At 45.6% G+C, this 20706-nt stretch overlaps 1 protein-coding gene across 12 annotated transcripts in view; it reads left to right on the forward strand.

Moving 5' to 3' along the window:
• The first annotated feature begins 5620 nt into the window (after positions 1-5620).
• The window catches only part of LOC143842886 (cytochrome P450 2J2-like), a 41157-nt gene continuing 26071 nt past the window's right edge, over positions 5621-20706 (forward strand). For 6 of the 12 annotated variants that reach the window (XR_013233386.1, XR_013233385.1, XM_077348188.1 and 3 more), the window contains exons 1-4: positions 5629-5759; positions 16041-16399; positions 19095-19257; positions 19818-19967. Coding sequence is in view for 10 of the 12 variants with exons in the window: in XM_077348188.1 (XP_077204303.1) it covers positions 16238-16399; positions 19095-19257; positions 19818-19967 (475 nt within the window). In the remaining 2 variants the exon portion in view is untranslated. Of the gene's footprint in view, positions 5760-8449; positions 8470-16040; positions 16400-19094; positions 19258-19817; positions 19968-20706 lie in introns of those variants that run through there. The other 6 variants (XM_077348183.1, XM_077348186.1, XM_077348184.1 and 3 more) reach the window with 6 other exon arrangements.

Genomic DNA, 20706 nt, shown 5'->3' on the forward strand with positions numbered 1-20706 from the left:
GAATGCACTTGTAAATGAGAACGGGGCACATACAGAGAAGTATATAGAGACATTTTCATGGAAATGTGGGCATTTTCCTTTTGGATCTGGGTTTATTTTACAGAGTGGTGGTCCTTGGAAATATAGCTATGTACACATGCCATTGCTATCAGATTTTAAGATGCTGTGTAGTTTTTGGACCTTGAATTGAATATCCTTTTGATCAGCCAATTGCAGGGAAACATTTTTTTTCTGATGATTTTCCAGAGACTGACCATTCAGCCCTGCTCCTCGCCCGGGTGTGCCCAACGGGGAAGAGCAGACACCAAATTGGGCAAATAGTCTCTACATCTCATTTATTTATTTATTTATTTATCATACTTTTATACCGCCCTCCCCGGAGGCTCAGGGCGGTTTACATTATAACAGAGAACCATACATAAAACATCTATTTTTTAAAATAATTTTCTGGCTGTTGGAAGGCAGTTGACCTCGAAGAATCCAGTGCTATGTAGGTTCATGGCATAATGACCCCAGAGATGGAAGACACTGAATAAAACAGCATGTACTGATCAGAAAACTGCACATGATGATGGCATAATAGAACAGATAATAGAAAATTTTGGCAGCCATCCTGTGAGCCAATCAAATATTGAAAATCCATCAGTGGCATGAACGTTATGATGTATCACGATTGAAAGTAGGTCTAACTCATCTTCAATAGTTTTACTCATATCTCTAAATTTAATTCATTAATTCATTCATTTATTTATTCATTCGTTTTGAGATTTCTATTCGGTTGCTCTCGGATGACTTGTGGTGGTTAACAAAAAGATCATAAAAACACAGCCGAACCCCTAAAAACAATCCATAATATAAATAACAATTTAAAAGATGGCAGTCAATACGAATTCCAAAACTCCACTCCCCTGTTCAGCGCATCGGTCAAAGCTCTTTCCCAGGGAGTGAGGGCTCTGGCAAACGTAAAGTAAAGGAGGAAATAGGCCCACTGTTGTGTGCTGATGGACAAACTCTAACGGAGGATGCAGAGAAAGCAGAAAGGCTCAGCGCCTATTTTACAGCTGTTTTTTCCCCACAGGTCAAAGGGTTTAGGCACATCTAGAGATGGCAGTAGCCAAGGGATAGTGTCTGGGTGACAGGTTGACATGGACAGAGAGGTTGTCGAGAGGCATTTAGCTGCATTGGATGAGTTCAAATCCCCCGGGCTGGATGAAATGCACCCGAGAGTGCTCAAAGAACTTTCCAGAGAACTTGCAAAACCCTTGTCCATAATTTTCGGGACTTCTTTAAGGACTGGAGATGTCCCAGAGGACTGGAAGAGAGCAAACTTTATTCCGATCTTCAAAGAAGGGAGGAAGGATGACCCGGGAAACTACAGACCAGTGAGTCTGACCTCTGTTGTGGAGAAGATAATGGAGCAGATATTAAAGGGAGCGATCTGCAAACATCTGGAGGACAATTTGGTGATCCAAGGAAGTCAGCATGGATTTCTGTAAGATAAGTGTAAAGTTTTGCTTTTGGGTTAGAAAAATGAAACACATGCCTACTGGATGGGGGATACGCTTCTAGGTAACACTGTGTGTGAACAAGACCTTGGGGTACTTGTGGATTGTCAGCTAAACATGAGCAGGCAGTGTGAGGCAGTGGTAAAAAAGGCAAATGCCATTTTGGGCTGTATCAACAGGGGCATCACATCAAAATCACAAGATGTCATAGTCCCATTGTATATGGCACTGCTCAGACCACACCTGGAGTACTGTGTGCAGTTCTGGAGGCCTCACTTCCAGAAGGACGTAGATAAAATTGAAAGACTAATGGGGGAGAGTGACGAAGATGATCTGGGGCCAAGGGACCAAACCCTATGAAGATAGGTTGAGGGACTTGGGAATGTTCAGCCTGGAGAAAAGGAGGTTGAAAGGGGACATGACAGCCCACTTTAAGTATTTGAAAGGTTGCCACATGGAGGAGGGCAGGATGCTTTTCCCGTTGGCTACAGAGGAAAGGACGCGCAGTAATGGGTTCCAGCCAAGTCCCTCCCCCTGGCTCTTTCCTCTGAACTTCCGGCGAAGCGATCGCCATTTTTTTTTCTCGGAACGAGCAGAAAGTAACAAACCAGCGAGCCTTCATTCACCCAGCGAGGCTTCTCCGGCTACAGTCCCTCCACAGAGCTGCATTAAAACTCCCCTAAGTCACCAAGCACAACCCAGCCCCGTTTGCAAGTTTCCTTTATTTTCGGCTGAAAATCGTGCCCGTGCACAGAGGGGGAATTTTTTTTCACTCGGGGGAGCGTGGTAACGATGAATCGCCAGCTGCCAGCTAGATGGGTCTCTACGTTAGGAGGAATCAAGAAATCAAGGAATCAAGGCATATTCGTTGCAACGTGTGTTTTTCTTTTTTAAAAAACTGTTCTTAAAGGGAAAGGGGTTTTTCGGGAACATGATAACGGCCGCCCATTGGCTGTTAATTTGATTGATGCCCAGGAGCAGGACAAAGTACAGAAAAAATCGCTTCCTTTCTAGCGATTTTTGGCGAGACCAGAAACCTGTGGGAAACGATTGAAACGCTACTGGATTCCACTACAAAGGCAGGCATGCGTAACTCGAGATTGCACTATTAAAAATAGCGTTTCTGCTTTCAGGAACCAATTGGCAACATTGGTCCTTGTGCGGAATGGGCCTAAGAGTTGCAATAACTTAGACTAGCCGACTGCTGGAATAGCCTTTACAAATAAATATCACACCAATCCTGTCCTGAATCTAACACAGACGAAAATCTAACCATGAAGGTAAATCTCAATAGTCAGAAAATAGTAAAAACTTAAACATTTAAAATAGACCATACAATACTAAAAAAAGAGAGTAAATAAATGGAATAAAAAGAGAAAGTACTAAAAATAGGGAGGATAAGCCGGGAGATACGTCTTGCAATATGGCACTATTAACTCCCGTTTACTCCTCCAGGAAAGTTTTCTCAGGCAAATGCTTCTGCTTTTAGGCAAATTACCTTTCAATTATCTCTCCGGGTCAGCGTCCTTCTTTTCCTAGTTCTGTTTGTAGCAGTAGACGAAGAGATAAAAGCCTACCAAAATTGCATAGTAATAGCTGCAGAACTTGTCATAAATCCAAAAGCTCTAACCTTCAAAAGTCCAAAAGACCAAAAAGAAGGAGTAAAATAAACATTGGAGAACTACCCGAGCTGACTCCGTGCCTTCTCGAGCCTGTGTAGATCCCATATTCATTGTCTGTAGGCTCCTTCCTCTGCTTGTGTCTTATTAGTGAGCACTTTTACGTCTCCCCACTTGATCTGCCGGCTCTGTGATTGTCCGGGCTGCCAAACCATCTGGGTCACCTTGCAGATTGAAGTTGAGGATTGAGTTCTTCAGACCTTCATGCCATGCCATCTGTTGCTGGTTTGACACACAATGCCAGAACCCACACTGGACCTCTCAGGATAGAAACAGCAGCATACCCTCATCACCATGTTATTAGAGGCACAGGTCCTTTCCAGGTAGGGTCTGGAAGCTCCCTGTATCAAACTAATGGAGCTGGTTGGGACTATGAAAGCAAACTTCTCCTGTGGAATATAAAGTCAATGATTAACAGCTGATAAACATGAGGAATGAGATTAGGGTTGGGCGTACCACACTGAGGTGATCCAATGGGTTGAAAAAGTTTATGAACCTCCTAAGATCATGTAGCATGCCATCTGCCTCATTTCTTTGCAATTACAAAAACTGGGGTGTTCCAGGAACTATTTGATCCGCTGATGTGTCCCTCTCTTAACTGTTCTGCTACCAATTGTTTTAATGCTTGCAACTTCTAAAGTGGTAGAGACCATTGATTAACCCAAACAGGGAGCCATGTGAGGGGCAAGGCACTAGCCTTAGACATTTAATTGAATTTGTAAGTCTAGCTGTGCTAACAGGTCCCAGCCACAGATCTTGAATGGAAGGGGGAGAACAAAGGAACGGATACGAACATGTGATGTAGATACAGTAGGGGTAATATCCTGGATCCAGCAAGTGCTTTGCCAATTCTCCAGAGCTGCTTGACTGGTGTAGTTTCCCAATTTGATGGCCACTCATCTGCGTGGATCACTGTAACATCAGGACCTGTATCCAATAGGCCTGTGAAGGTCTAATTCTCTAGTCTTAACGTTAATATTGTGCCAATAAATTGCATGTGTGTTACCAGAGTACTTTTCTCAGGAATATTTTCTGGAAAATTAATTAGCACTGCAGGGATTAAGACTAATTGGGCCAGAGATTCTCCTTTTTCAAGTTTCTGTGAAAACTTTGTTCAGAGTTGCATGTCTAAGGGGCCAAGAAGATCTGCTGTTACCACTCCCAGAATGACAAAGATCCCTCTCTGCCCTTGAAGAACTATCCCAACATGCTGTGGGATAAGAGGCCCACAAACATGAGTGTCAATTGTGTGAACTCCAGGGAGCTGGGAGTCCACTGAGGTATGCAAGACCAAATCCGTACAAAGATGTCCCTTTTCTAATTCTGGATTTCTTGATACCCTGCATGCAGTGGGTATGCCCTTACTTGGTCCCGGGCTATTGGTCCCAGGGGTGATGGGCTGTTTCCCTGACCAGAGGGATTCTGGCTTCTACACTGATTGGCCCAATGAAAACCTTTGCCACGTTTTTGTCATTTTTTGAGGGGCATTTAACTTCCCTCCCAAATGATTGGCATTCTTTTTGAAAATGACCAGGTTTGCCACGTTTAAAGCAATTCCCAGCCAGGCATTGGCCTGCTTTAAAAGCTGCAGCCAGTAAGTTCATTGGGTGCTAATGTCCTGACAAACCTTTATCATTTCTGCAAGACCAAACCCAGCTGTGGACATAAGAGATCGGAGAGTCCTCTGATAATCAGTGTTTGCATTATCCTTAGGCAGCAACTCTGTGGGAGAACCCAGGATAATCAATGTGCCTCTGAATTGCCTCCTGGAGTCTATTGACAAAATCTATGTAAGGCTCAGTGGCTCCTTGCCTGATAGTGGTGAAGCTCTTTGCAGACTTTCTCATCATGGGAACCTTGAGAAATGCCTCATAAGCACATTGTGAGCTAATGTTTAAAGATGCCTCTGGGACAAGAGCCTGTTGTGGTGTGGTGTAACCATCTTCTCCAAAGAGTTCATCCCCTATCATGCCAGCATGAGCCTGGGCATGAGATATTTGTTTAAATTCACATTCCCATATTACATATTGTGCAGGAGAAAGTAGCATCCTCATCAGCTGCTTCCAGTAATTCTGCAGGAGTTGCCCTCTTACCTACAGTGGTTAACTGTTTGGTTTTACAACATAATCTCATGGATCAGGGGTAGACCGTGATCTCAAGGAGCGATTGAAGTACAATTTATGGATTCATTTAACCAGTCTTAGAGGCTGTGGCAAAATGAGGCCAGGAGGGGAACTGGTGCCCTAAAATGGCTGCCCTGGGCCTGCATGTTAAAATGGCTGCTAGGGGGTGGAAAGGCTGGGATTGCCTACACTTCCCAGAAGACTCAGGGAAGGGAGAAGGTCACATGCCCCAATGAGAATAGAGGAGGCAGGCTCCACCAGGGGGAGGAGCTTGTGAGTATTTAGGCTCCAGACTTCTTGGGAGGGGGCAGTCTTTCCAGGATCTCCAAGGGAGAAGGTGGCAGATCTCCTCTGCAGAAAAGAAAGGCCCTGCTTGCCCGAGGCTGAGGGACAGGGCCTGGCTTGGCCACAGGAGAAGCAGGCACCAAGCAGGTGGGCAGTGAGACTGGCAGGCAAGTGTCCACAGGAGCCTCTACCTTCTTCAGTAGGGAGTGTAAGGAAAGAGGACTGCATTTAATCATTCATTTAAGTTCTTGCCTAGAGTGTGTATAAGTGCTGTGGCTTGATTCCATGTGGTGTGCTGGAGGGAGTGTAAATTTATCAATCTGAGTGTAAATAGTTCAATAAACTTGAGTTTTGCATATAACCAAGTGGCTGGTGCTCTGGACCACCTAATCTCCCCTACTCGGGTATTACTAGTGCATTGGGAGGGCCCGGGGGGGGGGGAAGGAAAACCAGGCAAAACCAGGTGGTTGCCAACTCTCCAGGCGGAACCCAAAGATTGATGGTTTTAACCCAAGAACACCAGGAACCCAGCCGAGGGGTCTCACTGTCCCTCGAGAAGGGGTATTGCAGTCAGTGAGTGGTGGCAGTGACAGACTAGAAGAGAGAGACCCCATCCAGTGAAGGGCTGGAACAGGGCCCACAGGCTTGGCATCTGGGAAGCAGGAGGCCGGTTCCGCCACAGGGGCAATCAACATTTCTGCTTAAGCAATCATGAACATTCATGAACTCTTAAGCAGGGTTGTATACTTTGGCCACTGAAGTACCCATTCCAGCCAGAAGCAGCCAGCGCCAGAGCACGGGGGGTGGGGTGCTGGTGCATTGCTGTGGCCATATGGTTCACTTTTGCCCCAGTGCTCAACTGAACCCACACATGTCATCATTTAGGCTCTCAAGTGCTGAATTGTACAACTTGTCAAAACACCATGTTCCCTTACTTGCGGGTTGGTTCTTTTCCTGTGGTCAGAGTACTTTTAATTATATTCTGGCTAATCTTACCAGTGGTACGGTTTGTTCTTTCAGTAAATTGACAGTTCTGCAGCCCAATCGTTCATTCATTGTAGACACCCCAATATGCCAGAAGAGGGAGCTACAAACACATACAAATCAAAGTGTTCCCCATATTTCTCTTTTAAATCGGGCAGAGCATGTGTCTTTAGCTATATCCTTGGTTGGACTTCCTGGCCTTGCAGTAGGTAAATCAAATAATTTAAATGCAACTGCTTGCCTCTTAGCTAAGACAATCAACACTACCAGTTGAGCATTAGCTATATTCAATGAAGAGCAACATATCTTGTGAGAACCAGTTTTGGATAACAGAGCTTCCATTGATTATCTTTTACTCAAGCACAATTTAGGATGTGGAACAATTTATATTGTGTGTTGTTTAATATTACTGGTAATAGCAGGGACCACATTGATGCCCTGGAAAAGTATTGAGATTCCATTAAGCAGGATGAATGGCAAATGAGCCTGGGGGACTTCCTTACTGGTGTCAGGAACCAGGCTGAGCCCAGCCTGCAGAGTCCGTGATAAAGACACATCCGAGATCCAACAGGCAGTTGTAAATCCAAAGAGAGCTTTATTAGACAGAGTCCACAGAACGCTAAAGCAAGCCAAGATCTTCCTAAGCAAAGATCTTGATAATAACGAAGAACAATAGGAAACCCAGGGCAGATATAGAGCCCATCACATAAGGGAGGGGTACATAGGCATTTTGGCGGGAGAGCGGGAGGGCAGCAAAGGTGAGCTGATTCCCAAGCGACCAGATGGCCCGGAATCTTATCTAGATTGTTGCCACATTGTTGAGACTTGAGTTGTCTCCGCAAGGACACTCATAGGGAGATGGATGCATAAGCAACGGAAGGCTCCCACTGGGAATGGAAAGGAGGGTAGGAGCTTACGGACAGATTTATTAGTTTATGGCCTTGGTTTGGCCAGGCTGGTGAGAAACAGAGAGACTTGCAAAAAACGAAACTTAGCTGTCATGAATGGTGAGAGGCAAAAGGCTGGGAAAGCAAGGGGAATCTTGGAGCCAGAGAGCGGATTTATAGAGTTACGACGGCTGGGCTTGCCAGGGCCCAGGAAATGAAAAAGTCATGATTCGGGGTTCATGACAACTGGGTGGCTACCATCACTGAGATGGTTAAAACAATTGTTTGTATAGTCACCTATATTTGTTGTACTATTAATCAGTTTTCTCCAATGCATCATTTCCCTTTTGAATCTTCTTAATATGTTTAGAGATCATTCAAAAAAGCTCTTTCACGTTGAGATCTCCTTGTTATTCGCCACTAATTAGAAGATAAGTTTCCTTCACTTAAACAAATAAGAGGGTTCATCTACATTTCTGCTAACCAAGTTTCAGTGAGGTCATACCCTTCTGGCTCATGTCCAGCACAGTGCGTGATGTGGTTACCGTGAGTAACCTACAAACATTAGACAATAGGGTCTTGCAGCTAACAATGTATCATTGTCAATGTAGAAGCATAAAGGTAAAGGTATCCCCTGTGCAAGCACTGAGTCATATCTAAGACAACTGAGAGCACGTGGAGAGAGCTACTGGGGAGTGTTGCTGCTGACCAGGTGAGGCTATTGTGGTGACTGGGTGAGGTGATTGCTGGGAGGATTAAAAAGGGTTGCTCCTTGCCAGAGGCACGAGCCTTTGGCGCGAGCTGAAGGGCTCTTGGCCTGTAGCTCTTAGCCTGGGGTTCTTGGCCGAGCAATTAGAATCAGTAGATTATATTTCCCTAGTAGTTGCACTGCCTACAAGTTACAATGGACCTCCAGGCCACTCATCCCATCATCTGCAGTGAGTGTGACATGATTGCCTTCCTCCCAGAAGACAAGATGGACTACATCTGCTCCAAGTGTAAGCTGGTAAGACTTTTGGAGGAAAGGATAAGGGGATTAGAAGACAGCATTATAACTCTGACCCAAATTAAGAAAGGGGAGGAGTTCATAGACCAGAGCCATGCAACTCGGAATAAAGAGGATACAACCAGTCCTGAAGAGGATTGACTTCATTGCGGAGCCTCTGCAGACAGTTCAGAAAAAGACTCAACGGCGTATGGAAGCCGCTTTGTGACAAATTTGGGTAGAGAAAAGGGGCATATAAGAACCAACTCTTCTTCTTCTCAATGGTAGTCTACTGATGTGAGCCCCATTTCCCCTTATATTCCCCCCACTGGAGTTTGAGGTACCATAGAGACACAGATGTGATTGACTGGCATCCCTCCTCCACAGCAACGGTTTTAGCAACATCAGAGAGCCAGTTTAGTTTTGGGATTAAGAGTGGTGGCCTCTAACCTGTACAACTGGGTTGGATTCCCTACTCCTACTCAGCTGGGTGGCCTCGAACCAGTTCCAGTTCTCTCAGAGCTCTCACCTACCTCACAGGGTGTCTGTTTCGGAGAGAGCAACTAAAAGATGTTTAATAGAATCATAAGGTTGGAAGGCGCCCTGCAGCCATCTAATCCAACCTCCCACTCAATGCATAGTCAGCCTACAGAATCCATGATAAGTATGTGTCCATCAGCTGCTTAAAGACTACCAGTGAGGGTGAGCTTGCCAGTCCTTAGGCCACTGTTCCACTACAAACTTGGAGGTGGGGACCCTAGGAGGAAGTGACCATGTCCTCATAAAATTCCTTTTGAGATGGGGAGCCAAGGAAGCTTGTAGCCAGACGCGGATAAAAATGAAAAATGAAAAGCATGCCTACTGGATGGGGGATACGCTTCTATTTAACACTGTGTGTGAACGAGACCTTGGGGTACTTGTGGATTGTAAACTAAACATGAGCAGGCAGTGTGATGCAGCGGTAAAAAAGGCAAATGCCATTTTGGGCTGCATCAACAGGGGCATCACATCAAAATCACAAGATGTCATAGTCCCATTGTATACGGCACTGGTCAGACCACACCTGGAGTACTGTGTGCAGTTCTGGAGGCCTCACTTCAAGAAGGACATAGATAAAATTGAAAGGGTACAGAGGAGAGCGACGAAGATGATCTGGGGCCAAGGGACCAAGCCCTATGGAGTGTTGCTGCTGATTGTGCTGACTGGGTGAGGTGATTGCTGGGTGATTCCTGGGAGTAGGGATCCCCAACCTGTGGACTGTGGACCACATGTGGTCCGTCGACTAACTGGAGGTGGGCCGCGAAGGACGCCTTCTCTCCCCCCCCCCGCCCTTTACTTCATCCATGATCCGGCAGGTGCACATGGGACTATCTCGTTGCAGAGAAACAAGCTCAGGGTTCCCATTGATTTGTCATTGTCATGAGTTAAAATTCCCATGAAAATAAAATGTTCCTTATGTTCATTGTTGTGGCGTGTCTGTATCTTTGAAGAGATGTTTAAACATTACCATAGCGACCAGAGTCAGAGAGCGTTAGGGCAGTGGGCCTCAGTAAAATTGTCAAGGGTTGAGTGGTCCCCGGTGTTAAAAAGGTTGGGGACCACTGGCTGGGAGGATTAAAAAAGGGTTGCTCCTTGCCAGAGGCACGAGCCGAAGGGCGAGAGACAGAGGGCACTTGGCCTGTGGCTCTTAGCCTGGGGTTCTTGGCCGAGCAATTAGAATCAGTAGATTATATTTCCCTAGTAGTTGCCTACAAGTTACAATGGAACTCCAGGACACTCATCCCATCATCTGCAGTGAGTGTGACATGATTGCCTTCCTCCTAGAAGACAAGATGGACTACATCTGCCCCAAGTGTAAGGTGGTAAGACTTTTGGACGAAAGGATTAGGAGATTAGAAAATAGCATTATTACTGTGACCCAAATTAAGAAAGGGGAGGAGTTCATAGACCAGAGCCGTGCAACTCGGAATAAAGAGGATACAACCAGTCCTGAAGAGGATAAGGAGATTGACCTCATTGCGGAGCTTCTGAAGACAGTTTGGAAAAAGACTCAACGGCGTAGAGCGAGACTGTTCTCGGGGCTTTTGGAGCTCCAGAATAGATTTCAGGCCCTTGCAGAGGAGGTGCAAGGGTCAACGAGGGAAGAGGTCCCAAAACAAAGTCTAAGACAAAGTGAAGAGGCCACGGGGATAGAAGCAGCAGGACCTTGTCATCATGGGTGACTTCAATTTCCCAGATGTGTGCAGGGAAACAAACTCTGCGAAGCGTCCACAGTCATGCAACTTTCTGACCTGCCTGGCTGACAATTTCATTTATCAAATGGTAGATGAACCCACAAGAGGTTAAACCATACTGGACTTAATACTGACCAACAGGCAAGAGTTGGTGGATGAGGTGAAGGAGGTGGGGACCCTAGGGGGAAGTGACCATGTCCTCATAGAATTCCTTTTGAGATGGGGAGCCAAGGAAGCTTGTAGCTTGTAGCCAGACGCAGATGTTTGATTTTCGTAGGGCAAACTTTAATAAACTCAGAGACATGATGAGTGTCATACCATGGACGAGAATGCTGGAAGGGAAGGGAAGGGAGCATGTGAAGGGTGGGCTATTGCATGCTCAATCTATGACTATCCCAGAAAGACGAAAACACTGCAGGAGCTCTAAGAAGCCTATTTGGATGAACAGAGAACTTCAAGAGGAGCTAAGAAAGAAAAGGAAAATGTTCAGGAAATGGAGGGAAGGACAGAGCTCTACAGAAGAGTACCTACAGGTTACTAGGCACTGTAGATCAATCATCAGAAAGGCCAAAGCTGAGAGTGAACTAAGATCGGCCAGGGAAGCCCATTGTAACAAGAAAAGATTTTTTCAGTTATGTGAGGAGCAAACGTAAAGTAAAGGAGGCAATAGGCCCACTGTTGGGTGTGGATGGACAAACTCTAACGGAAGATGCTGAGAAAGCAGAAAGGCTTAGTGCCTATTTTACATCTGTTTTTTTCCCACAGGTCAAAGAGTTTAGGCACATCTAGAGATGGCGGTAGGCAAAGGATAGTGTCTGGGTGGCAGGTTAAGATGGATAGAGAGGTTGTCGAGAGGCATTTAGCTGCACTGGATGAGTTCAAATCCCCTGGGCCGGATGAAATGCACCCGAGAGTGCTCAAAGAACTTTCCAGAGAACGTGCACAGCCCTTGTCCATCATCTTCGGAGCCTCTTTAAGGACTGGAGATGTCCCGGAGGACTGGAAGAGAGCAAACGTTATTCCGATCTTCAAAAAAGGGAGGAAGGATGACCCGGGAAACTACAGACCAGTGAGTCTGACCTCTGTTGTGCGGAAGATAATGGAGCAGATATTAAACGGAGCGATCTGCAAATATCTGGAGGACAATTTGGTGATCCAAGGAAGTAAGCATGGATTTGTCTCCAACAGGTCCTGCCAGACCAACCTGGTTTCCTTTTTTGAACAAGTGACCGGTTTGCTGGATCATGGAAATTCGGTTGATGTCATTTACTTGGATTTTAGTAAAGCTTTTGACAAGGTTCCCCATGATGTTCTGATGGATACGTTGAAGGACTGCAATCTGGATTTTCAGATTGTTAAGTGGATAGGGAATTGGTTAGAGAACCGCACTCAAAGAGTTGTTGTCAATGGTGTTTCATCATACTGGAGACAGTTGAGTAGCGGGGTACCTCAGGGCTCGGTGCTTGGCCTGGTACTTTTTAACATATTTATTAATGATCTAGATGAGGGGGTGGAGGGACTACTCATCAAGTTTGCAGATGACACCAAATTGGGAGGACTGGCAAATACTCCAGAAGATAGAGACAGATTTCAACGAGATCTGAACACAATGGAAAAATGGGCAAATGAGAACAAGATGCAATTTAGCAAAGATAAGTGTAAAGTTCTGCATCTGGGTCAGAAAAATGAAAAGCATGCCTACTGGAGGGGGAATACGCTTCTAGGTAACACTGTGTGTGAACGAGACCTTGGGGTACTTGTGGATTGTAAACTAAACATGAGCAGGCAGTGTGATGCAGCGGTAAAAAAGGCGAATGCCATTTTGGGCTGTATCAACAGAGGCATCACATCAAAATCACAAGATGTCATAGTCCCATTGTATACGGCACTGGTCAGACCACACCTGGAATACTGTGTACAGTTCTGGAGGCCTCACTTTAAGAAGGACGTAGATAAAATTGAAAGGGTACAGAGGAGAGCGACGAAGATGATCTGGGGCCAAGGGACCAAGCCCTATGAAGACAGGTTAAGGGACTTGGGAATGTTCAGCCTGGACAAAAGGAGGTTGAGAGGGGACATGATAGCCCTCTTTAAGTATTTGAAAGGTTGTCACTTGGAGGAGGGCAGGATGCTGTTCCCATTGGCTGCAGAGGAGAGGACACGCAGTAATGGGTTTAAACTTCAAGTACAACGATGTAGGCTAGATATCAGGAAAAAAGATTTCACAGAGTAGTTCAGCAGTGGAATAGGCTGCCTAAGGAGATGGTGAAGTCCCCCTCACTGGCAGTCTTCAAGCAAAGTTTGGATGGACACTTTTATTGGATGCTTAGGGCTGATCCTGCGTAGAGCAGGCGGTTGGACTAGATGGCCTGTATGGCCCCTTCCAACTCTATGATTCTATGATTCTAACTCACACCCTATTTTAACAAAGTCACCTATCTGTCATGAGATGTCGACCTCTATATATCATATAAGGTGGCACTTTTTGCTCTGGCTGCTAGGAAGATTCGAGCTAATGCGTTTTTACAGGAGCCTCCACCTTGATATACCATTTTATCCCTTTTATTGTAACTTAGTAGTCCATGTTTACATTTTAGGTACACAATATTGGAGAATTATTGTTTTATTTATTTATATTTGTGCCATATTGTTTTAATTGTGTTTTGTAACGGCCTTTGGCTACATGCAATAAATGTTATCATATCGTATTGTACCGTACCTACACTTACACAGGGAGGCAAGGAACTGGGCCTTCAGCACATTGCAACTGGGAATGTAGCCTTGACTAGATGGACTTTTATTGGCAGGGTGATGTCTCTGCTTTTTAGGATGCTGTCTAGATTTGCCATAGCTTTCCTCCCCAGGAGCAGGCGTCTTTTAATTTCTTTGCTGCAGTCCCCATCTGCAGTGACCTTGGAGCCCAGGAAAATAAAATCTGTCACTACCTCAATTTCTTCCCCATTTAACTGCCAGGAACTGAGAGGGCCGGATGCCATGATCTTCGTTTTCTTGATGTTCAGTTTCATGCCAACTTTTGCACTCTCCTCCTTCACCCGCATCAGAAGAAGAAGAAGAGTTGGTTCTTATATGCCGCTTTTCCCTACCCGAAGGAGGCTCAAAGCGGTTTACAGTCGCCTTCCCATACCACTCCCCACAACAGACACCCTGTGGGGTGGGTGAGGTTGAGAGAGCCCTGATATCACTGCTCAGTCAGAACAGTTTTATCAGCGCCGTGGCGAGCCCAAGGTCACCCAGCAGGATGCGTGGGGGGAGCGCAGAATCGAAACTGGCATGCCAGATTAGAAGTCCACACTCCTAACCACTACACCAAACTGGCTCTCGAAAGGCTCTTTAGTTCCTCTTCGCTTTCTGCCATTAGAGTGGTATCATCTGCATATCTGAGGTTGTTGAGCAGGGGGTTGGACTAGATGGCCTGTATGGCCCCTTCCAACTCTATGATTATATGATTCTCCCTGTAATCTTGATCCCAATTTGTGACTCATCTAACCCCGCCTTTCTCATGATGTGCTCCGCATACAAGTTAAAAAGGCAAGGCGACAGTATACAGCCTTGCCAAACTCCTTTCTCAATTTTGAACCAATCATTGAATCTATGCCCGGTTCTTACTCTTGCTTCTTGACCTCCATACAGTTTTCTCAAGAGACAGATAAGATGATCTGGTATTCCCATCTCTTTAAGAACTTGGCTTAATTTGTTTAAAATCATTAAAATCATGCTCCCTGTCTCAATGCACTTCCCCTGTCTCATTGTACCCCCTTGGTGTATTGTGGAGCCGCCAGGAACAAAAAAGGAGCTGAGATGGCTAGAGCAGGTTTGGAGGAAAACTCACAACAAAGCGACAATAACATCTTATAGGATGCTTATGAAAGCCTATGAGAGGGCAGTGAAGGCAGCAAAGAGGGATTTCTAGGCAGCCTCCATTGCACCTGCGAGGATTCCTTCCCTTACCGCCCTCAAACTAAGGTGCTCAAACTGTACTTAATTGGCATTAGGCTGTGAGGGCCTTGTGAGCCATCACAGATAACATCCTGTCTCTCCACTGTGACCTTACTCCAATGATTAATAGAGTAAGAGAACCGGCGGCCCCTTGGCCATCTTCAGGGGAATGCTTTGAACATTTTAGAGCAGTGGTCCCCAACCTTTTTATCACCGGGGACCAGTCAACGCTTGACAATTATACTGAGGCCCGGGGAGGGGTAGTCTTTTGCCGAGGGACGTTGCCACCGCCACATGAGCCCCTGCTCCACTTGCTTTCCTGCCGGCACCCCTAACTTCCCGCTGCCCACTGGGGGGCACTGCCGGAAGCAGCTGTGCAGTGCCACGCCAAGGGGGAGCCCCAGCCATGGCGGCCACCAGGCAGCACCAAAGCTGAGCCGGTGGCGAAGTGGCAGGACAGCCCCTGATGCAGCCCCCAAGGGGAGGAGGAGCTGCGGACCGGTACCGGTCCCCGGACCGGAGGTTGGGGACCACTGCTTTAGAGGGATTCTGCAAACCTAAGAAGATAGTCTCCTTACTTCAGTGAAACCAGCCACTTGCCCCTCAAATGCCTTTCCTTCATAGCTGATGAAAATGGGTGATGAGCAGACTGGGAAGCCCCTCCAGGAAATAGTTAATCTGAACCTGATGGCAGCGATGTTCTCAAGTGGACTACAGAAGTCCGTGCTTGGCCCTGGAGGACCCCAATGCCCCTAAGAAAGACCTGGGCCCCTAAGGGAGAGCTGGACCTTTCCCCTGGACTATTCGTGGTGGCGAAATGTAGTGAAATGATAAATGACGCCTTCGCCCTCTGGGTTGTGGGTGGGTTGGGTTAGGTTGTGTATGTTCCGCCGCCACTTGGTTTCTTCTGTCCAGGTTTTTAAGGTTTTTTAAACGGTTATATTGTATTAGGGAAATTTTTATTGGGGGATTATATGTGTTGTGACTCACCATGAGCAATCTAGAGCAGGGGTAGTCAACCTGTGGTCCTCCAGATGTCCATGGACTACAATTCCCATGAGCCCATACCAGCGTTTGCTGGCAGAGGCTCATGGGAATTGTAGTCCATGGACATCTGGAGGACCATAGGTTGACTACCCCTGCTCTAGAGATTGTAATCTTCTTGTCAGTTGTAACCTTGTCCTCTAATGCTAGATACCATACCTTACCTGGACATATTCAGTATATGGATACCATACCTTACCTGGACATATTCAATATTCAGTATAATGGGTGGCTTCCAGGCCTCAGCTAGATAGATGAACCCATTAGATGATACAGAATTTTGTTATTACATTTCCTCTCCAGAAATCATTGAGCAATCATATCACAGTTAAACATAATGATAATCTCTACATGCAGGAATAACTACATCCCCAAATTAGTTTGCCCTGGTTCCAGGAGACTTTCTTCATATTTACCATTCACTACAGAGGATATAAGAACATGTCTTATGAAAGAAGTGGTGACAGTCTGTCTGAAAAGAACGTCCACGAAAGGAAGGACATCCAGTCCATACATTGGGAAGATATCCAGACAGAGAAAAATAAGCAAGGATCATGTTGGGAGTGTTGATTGCTCTGCTGACGTGTCTCCTGATGTTTCACTTCCTGAGACAACGCTGGTCACACAAGTCCTACCCTCCTGGGCCCCTTCGACTACCCATCATTGGAAGTACTTGGCGAGTAGGGATCAAGTTATATAAAGATACTGTCCTCAAGGTATGTAATTCCATAAAATTAATCAAAGTAGTTAATGGAAGTCAGAACTATTCTCAATTTTGTTTCCTTACTAAGCTGATATAGTCTCTTGACATACTTTAGTAGTCATCTATGTAGTCTCACATAACTGATCTGTACAGAAAAGTCTTAAAGGAAATTGAAGAGCTTACAGCAAGGAGAGATGCTCTGGCCTCTCTTTCCAAAAGGATGTCTACAAATAATGTCTACATACCTGTTTCATGATCATAGAATCATAGAATCATATAGTTGGAAGGGGCCATACGGCCATCTAGTCCAACCCCCTGCTCTACGCAGGATCAGCCCTAAGCATGATCCCCACACCAGCATGCAAATTGAAGGAAGGACACTTGCAAGGTAGAAAGGTAGCTTACCTAATCAACTGCATGAACACTGAAAAATCATCCGTTCCACCGAAGCAATATGTTGTCTTTATTGGTGGTCTGATGTGATCAGGGAACCGTGTACCTGATGGCAGGGATAGGGTGCCAAAGGACAAAGGGCTCTGAAGACCTGCTCTTCCAAATGTGGCATAGATGCATCAGGAGAAACTTCTCAAAGCCTTAAAGTGTTGATCACTATGAAAATCTTCTGATAGCCTTCCATTCAGGAAAAATAGAACAGAAGGGAACATATCTGGGGCCAAGGGACCAAGCCCTATGAAGATGGGTTGAGGGACTTGGGAATGTTCAGCCTGGAGAAAAGGAGGTTGAGAGGGGACATGATAGCCCTCTTTAATTATTTTAAAGGTTGTCACTTGGAGGAGGGCAGGATGCTGTTTCTGTTGGTTGTAGAGGAGAGGACACGCAGTAATGGGTTTAAACTACAAGTACAATGATAGAGCCTCTTGTGTCGCAGAGTGGTAAGGCAGCCATCTGAAAGCTTTGCCCATGAGGCTGGGAGTTCAATCCCAGCAGCCGGCTCAAGGTTGACTCAGCCTTCCATCCTTCCAAGGTCAGTAAAATGAGTACCCAGCTTGCTGGGGGGTAAACGGTAATGACTGGGGAAGGCACTGGCAAACCACCTCGTATTGAGTCTGCCATGAAAACGCTAGAGGGCATCATCCCAAGGGTCAGACATGACTCGTTGCTTGCACAGGGGATACCTTTACCTTTACAACGATATAGGCTAGATATCAGGAAAACATTTTCACAGTCAGAGTAGTTCAGCAGTGGAATAAGCTGCCTAAGGAGGTGGTGAGCTCCCCCTCACTGGCAGTCTTCAAGCAAAGGTTGGATACACACTTTTCTTGGATGCTTTAGGATGCTTGGGGCTGATCCTGCATTGAGCAGGGGTTGGACTAGATGGCCTGTATGGCCCCTTCCAACTCTATGATTCTATGATTCTATTATATCCTTGTCTAAATGAAAATACAACCATGTTAAAGAGAACAGCAACGGGACTGCAGTTGGAGAGTTGGGAATGGAAAGAAAACAAGCCAACGGTTCTTGTCAAGGAGACAAAGCTCTAGCAGACAAGACAAGGCCCTGAACTGACATTGAAGTGAGGCTGCTTTTGGAGGGGGTTGACCCCTTGCCCGTGGTGGGGTGACTGCCTTACTGGGATCTAGAACTAAACTTTCAGAAACTATCTTTTCTCACTGGCTTCATTCTTAGTAACTTGTTCCCTGTATCAATTCTTTCCTTTTTTCATGGCTGTTTTAAGTCTTAAAAAATCAATCAGGGAAATTTAACCGCCATTGTTTATTTGGAATTTTCATGGCATTAATGTCATTGGGTCTGATGTTTTTAGGGTGTTTTATTAACGTTTCACGGTAGGTTTTATTAATTGTAAACCACCATGAGCCAGCTTTGCTGGGAGTGGCGGTATAGAAATGTAATTATGAATAAATAAATAAATTTGCATGCATGTTTGTTTTTTTGTTTGTTTGTTTATTATTTAGATTTATTGCCCACTGCTATCAAGGATACTCTTGCACTAGTTTATAATCATGGAAGAATGAAACCCCCAATTAAATTAAAAGTATTACAACCAGCCATGCTCTGGCAGCAAGAAGGGCAAGAAAGCCTACTCTCCCCCCCCCCCCAAACCAGGGTCTCAGGGGAAAGTCCTGGGTTGCCAGCCATTCCAAATGCAAGTCAACTTGTTCTTAGATGTGGAGGGGTCACTAAGTCTTCTGCACCCTGGCCTCAACCATAGTCCTTGTAGAAGAGCTCCATCCTACAGGCCCTTCGGAACTGCTAAAGTGCCTGCATGGTCCTCAGCTCTTCTGGGAGCTCATTCCACAAAGTTGGTCAAGGCCAGGCAAACCCCTGTAGGCCAGGTGATGATGATGAGAGCCAGCTTGGTGTAGAGCTTAGGGGCACTGACTTCTAAGCAGGCGAGCCAGGTTTGATTCCATGCTCTCCCACATGGAAGTTCCCAAGGAACCTGGTTAGAAATCCCTGGTCTAGGATTTGACTTGGGCAGCTGAGAAGGTTGTCAAGTAAGAGAAACTTTTGAAGAGATGTTGAGAATGCCTCCCCCCCCCCCCCCAGGGAAGGGAGCAGAGACAAAGTGGAAGAAAGCATGAATCTGAGAGAAGGGGAATGGGCAGAGAAGGGAGTGTCACTTGGCCAGGTAGTGAAGAAGAGTGAACTGAGCATGCAAAAGTCAAGCAAACCAAATGAATTAATTTAATTTTCCCCCTCTTGTTACTCTTCATGCAAAATGGCAGATAAGCAAACAGTATGGAAACATTATGATGGGATGGATGGGGCCAATACCTGTCGTTGTAATTTCTGGATATGAAGCAGTGATAGAAGGGCTGATCAATCATTCAGAAGATTTTGAAGAGCGGCCAGTGACCCCATTCTTGAAAACTTTTGCAAAGGAAAGGGGTAAGTCCTTGGGAAAAGTTTTAGAAAACGGTTTAAGTGAAAGGTTATCCTTGTCCACCACCCCCTCCCAAATGTACGAGGTCCAAGGCAAGAACAGCCTCTACCCTGGGAATGTTTACTCATGTGTAAGTCATGGCTCTCCTCCAGGATAGTTTAGCCTGAATCAGAAGAGTCCTCAACCCTTCATCATCTGGATCTGGCAATCAAAATGGGAGAGCAATGTGGGAGAGGTCTGGAAACAATGGATGCCAATGTTGTTTTAGATATTTTAATAGATTGTAATTTATATGGGTGTATAATGATGTCTACTGCCCTGCGATAGCCAAGGAGTGTGGTCATATAAATCTAACTATAAATCACTAATCACTTACACTTATTGTATTATTGTATTATTATTATTTGGATTTATTACCCACCACTCTTGACAGAGATGGCTCGTGACGGGTGTCTAAAGAGGGGGTGTTTTTCCAGCACATACCCGTATAGAAGCATTGTAGCTTTCCAGGCTGTCAACCTAAACTTGACAGCAGTAATTTCTCATTGATTTTTCCTGCCTTTAGGTATTATAATGTCAAATGGCCACACCTGGAAGCAGCAGAGGAAGTTCGGGATAACCACCATGCGGAAGCTGGGACTGGGGAACAAAGGCATGGAGCCCCAAATAGAAGAGGAGGCCCATCAGCTGGTTGAGACTTTTGCACGTGAAAAAGGTATGTGATGACAGGAAACTGTACTGTCAATGATTTACCAACACACAAGCCACAAATGTGATTGTCCGGCATCCCTCTTCCATAGCAACTGTTGTAGCCACATCAGAGAGTCAGTTCAGTGTTGGGATTAGGAGTGGTGGCCTCTCATCTGGACAACCGGGTTGGATTCCCTACTCCTCCTCATATAGCCAGCTGGGTCACCTTGAACCAGTTCCTATTCTCTCAGAGAACTCACCTGTCTCATGGGGTGTCTGTTGTGGGGAGAAGACAGAAAAGGTGTTTAATAGAATCATAAGGTTGGAAGGCGCCATGCAGGCCATCTAATCCAACCACTGGCCGGTCAGCCTAAAGCATCGATGATAAGTATCTGTCCATCCACTGCTTAAAGACTACCAGTGAGGGGGAGCTGGCCACCTCCTTAGGCAAATGTTTCCACTACTGAATTGATCGGAATGTGAACATTTCCCCCTGATACCTAGCTGGTATTGTTTCACATATAGTTTAAGGCCATCCCTTATGGTTATGGTTTCTGAAGGTCTTGAGGAAGAAGCAGGATCCTATATGACATCTCAGAATATTAAAACCCACTGTGGTTCTGTGTGAAACGATTTTTTTCTAAGTTGCATGTTTTGTTAAATACCTTGATGTATTTTAGTATCTTCTAAAAGAAACCACTCTAAAGATTGCAAAAATCATACTTTTGTTTTCCTCACTCCAGTAAGATATCCATGTTGAGTGT

The sequence above is a fragment of the Paroedura picta genome, chromosome 8, assembly GCF_049243985.1.
Source record: "Paroedura picta isolate Pp20150507F chromosome 8, Ppicta_v3.0, whole genome shotgun sequence".
Classification (NCBI taxonomy): Eukaryota; Metazoa; Chordata; class Lepidosauria; order Squamata; family Gekkonidae; genus Paroedura; species Paroedura picta.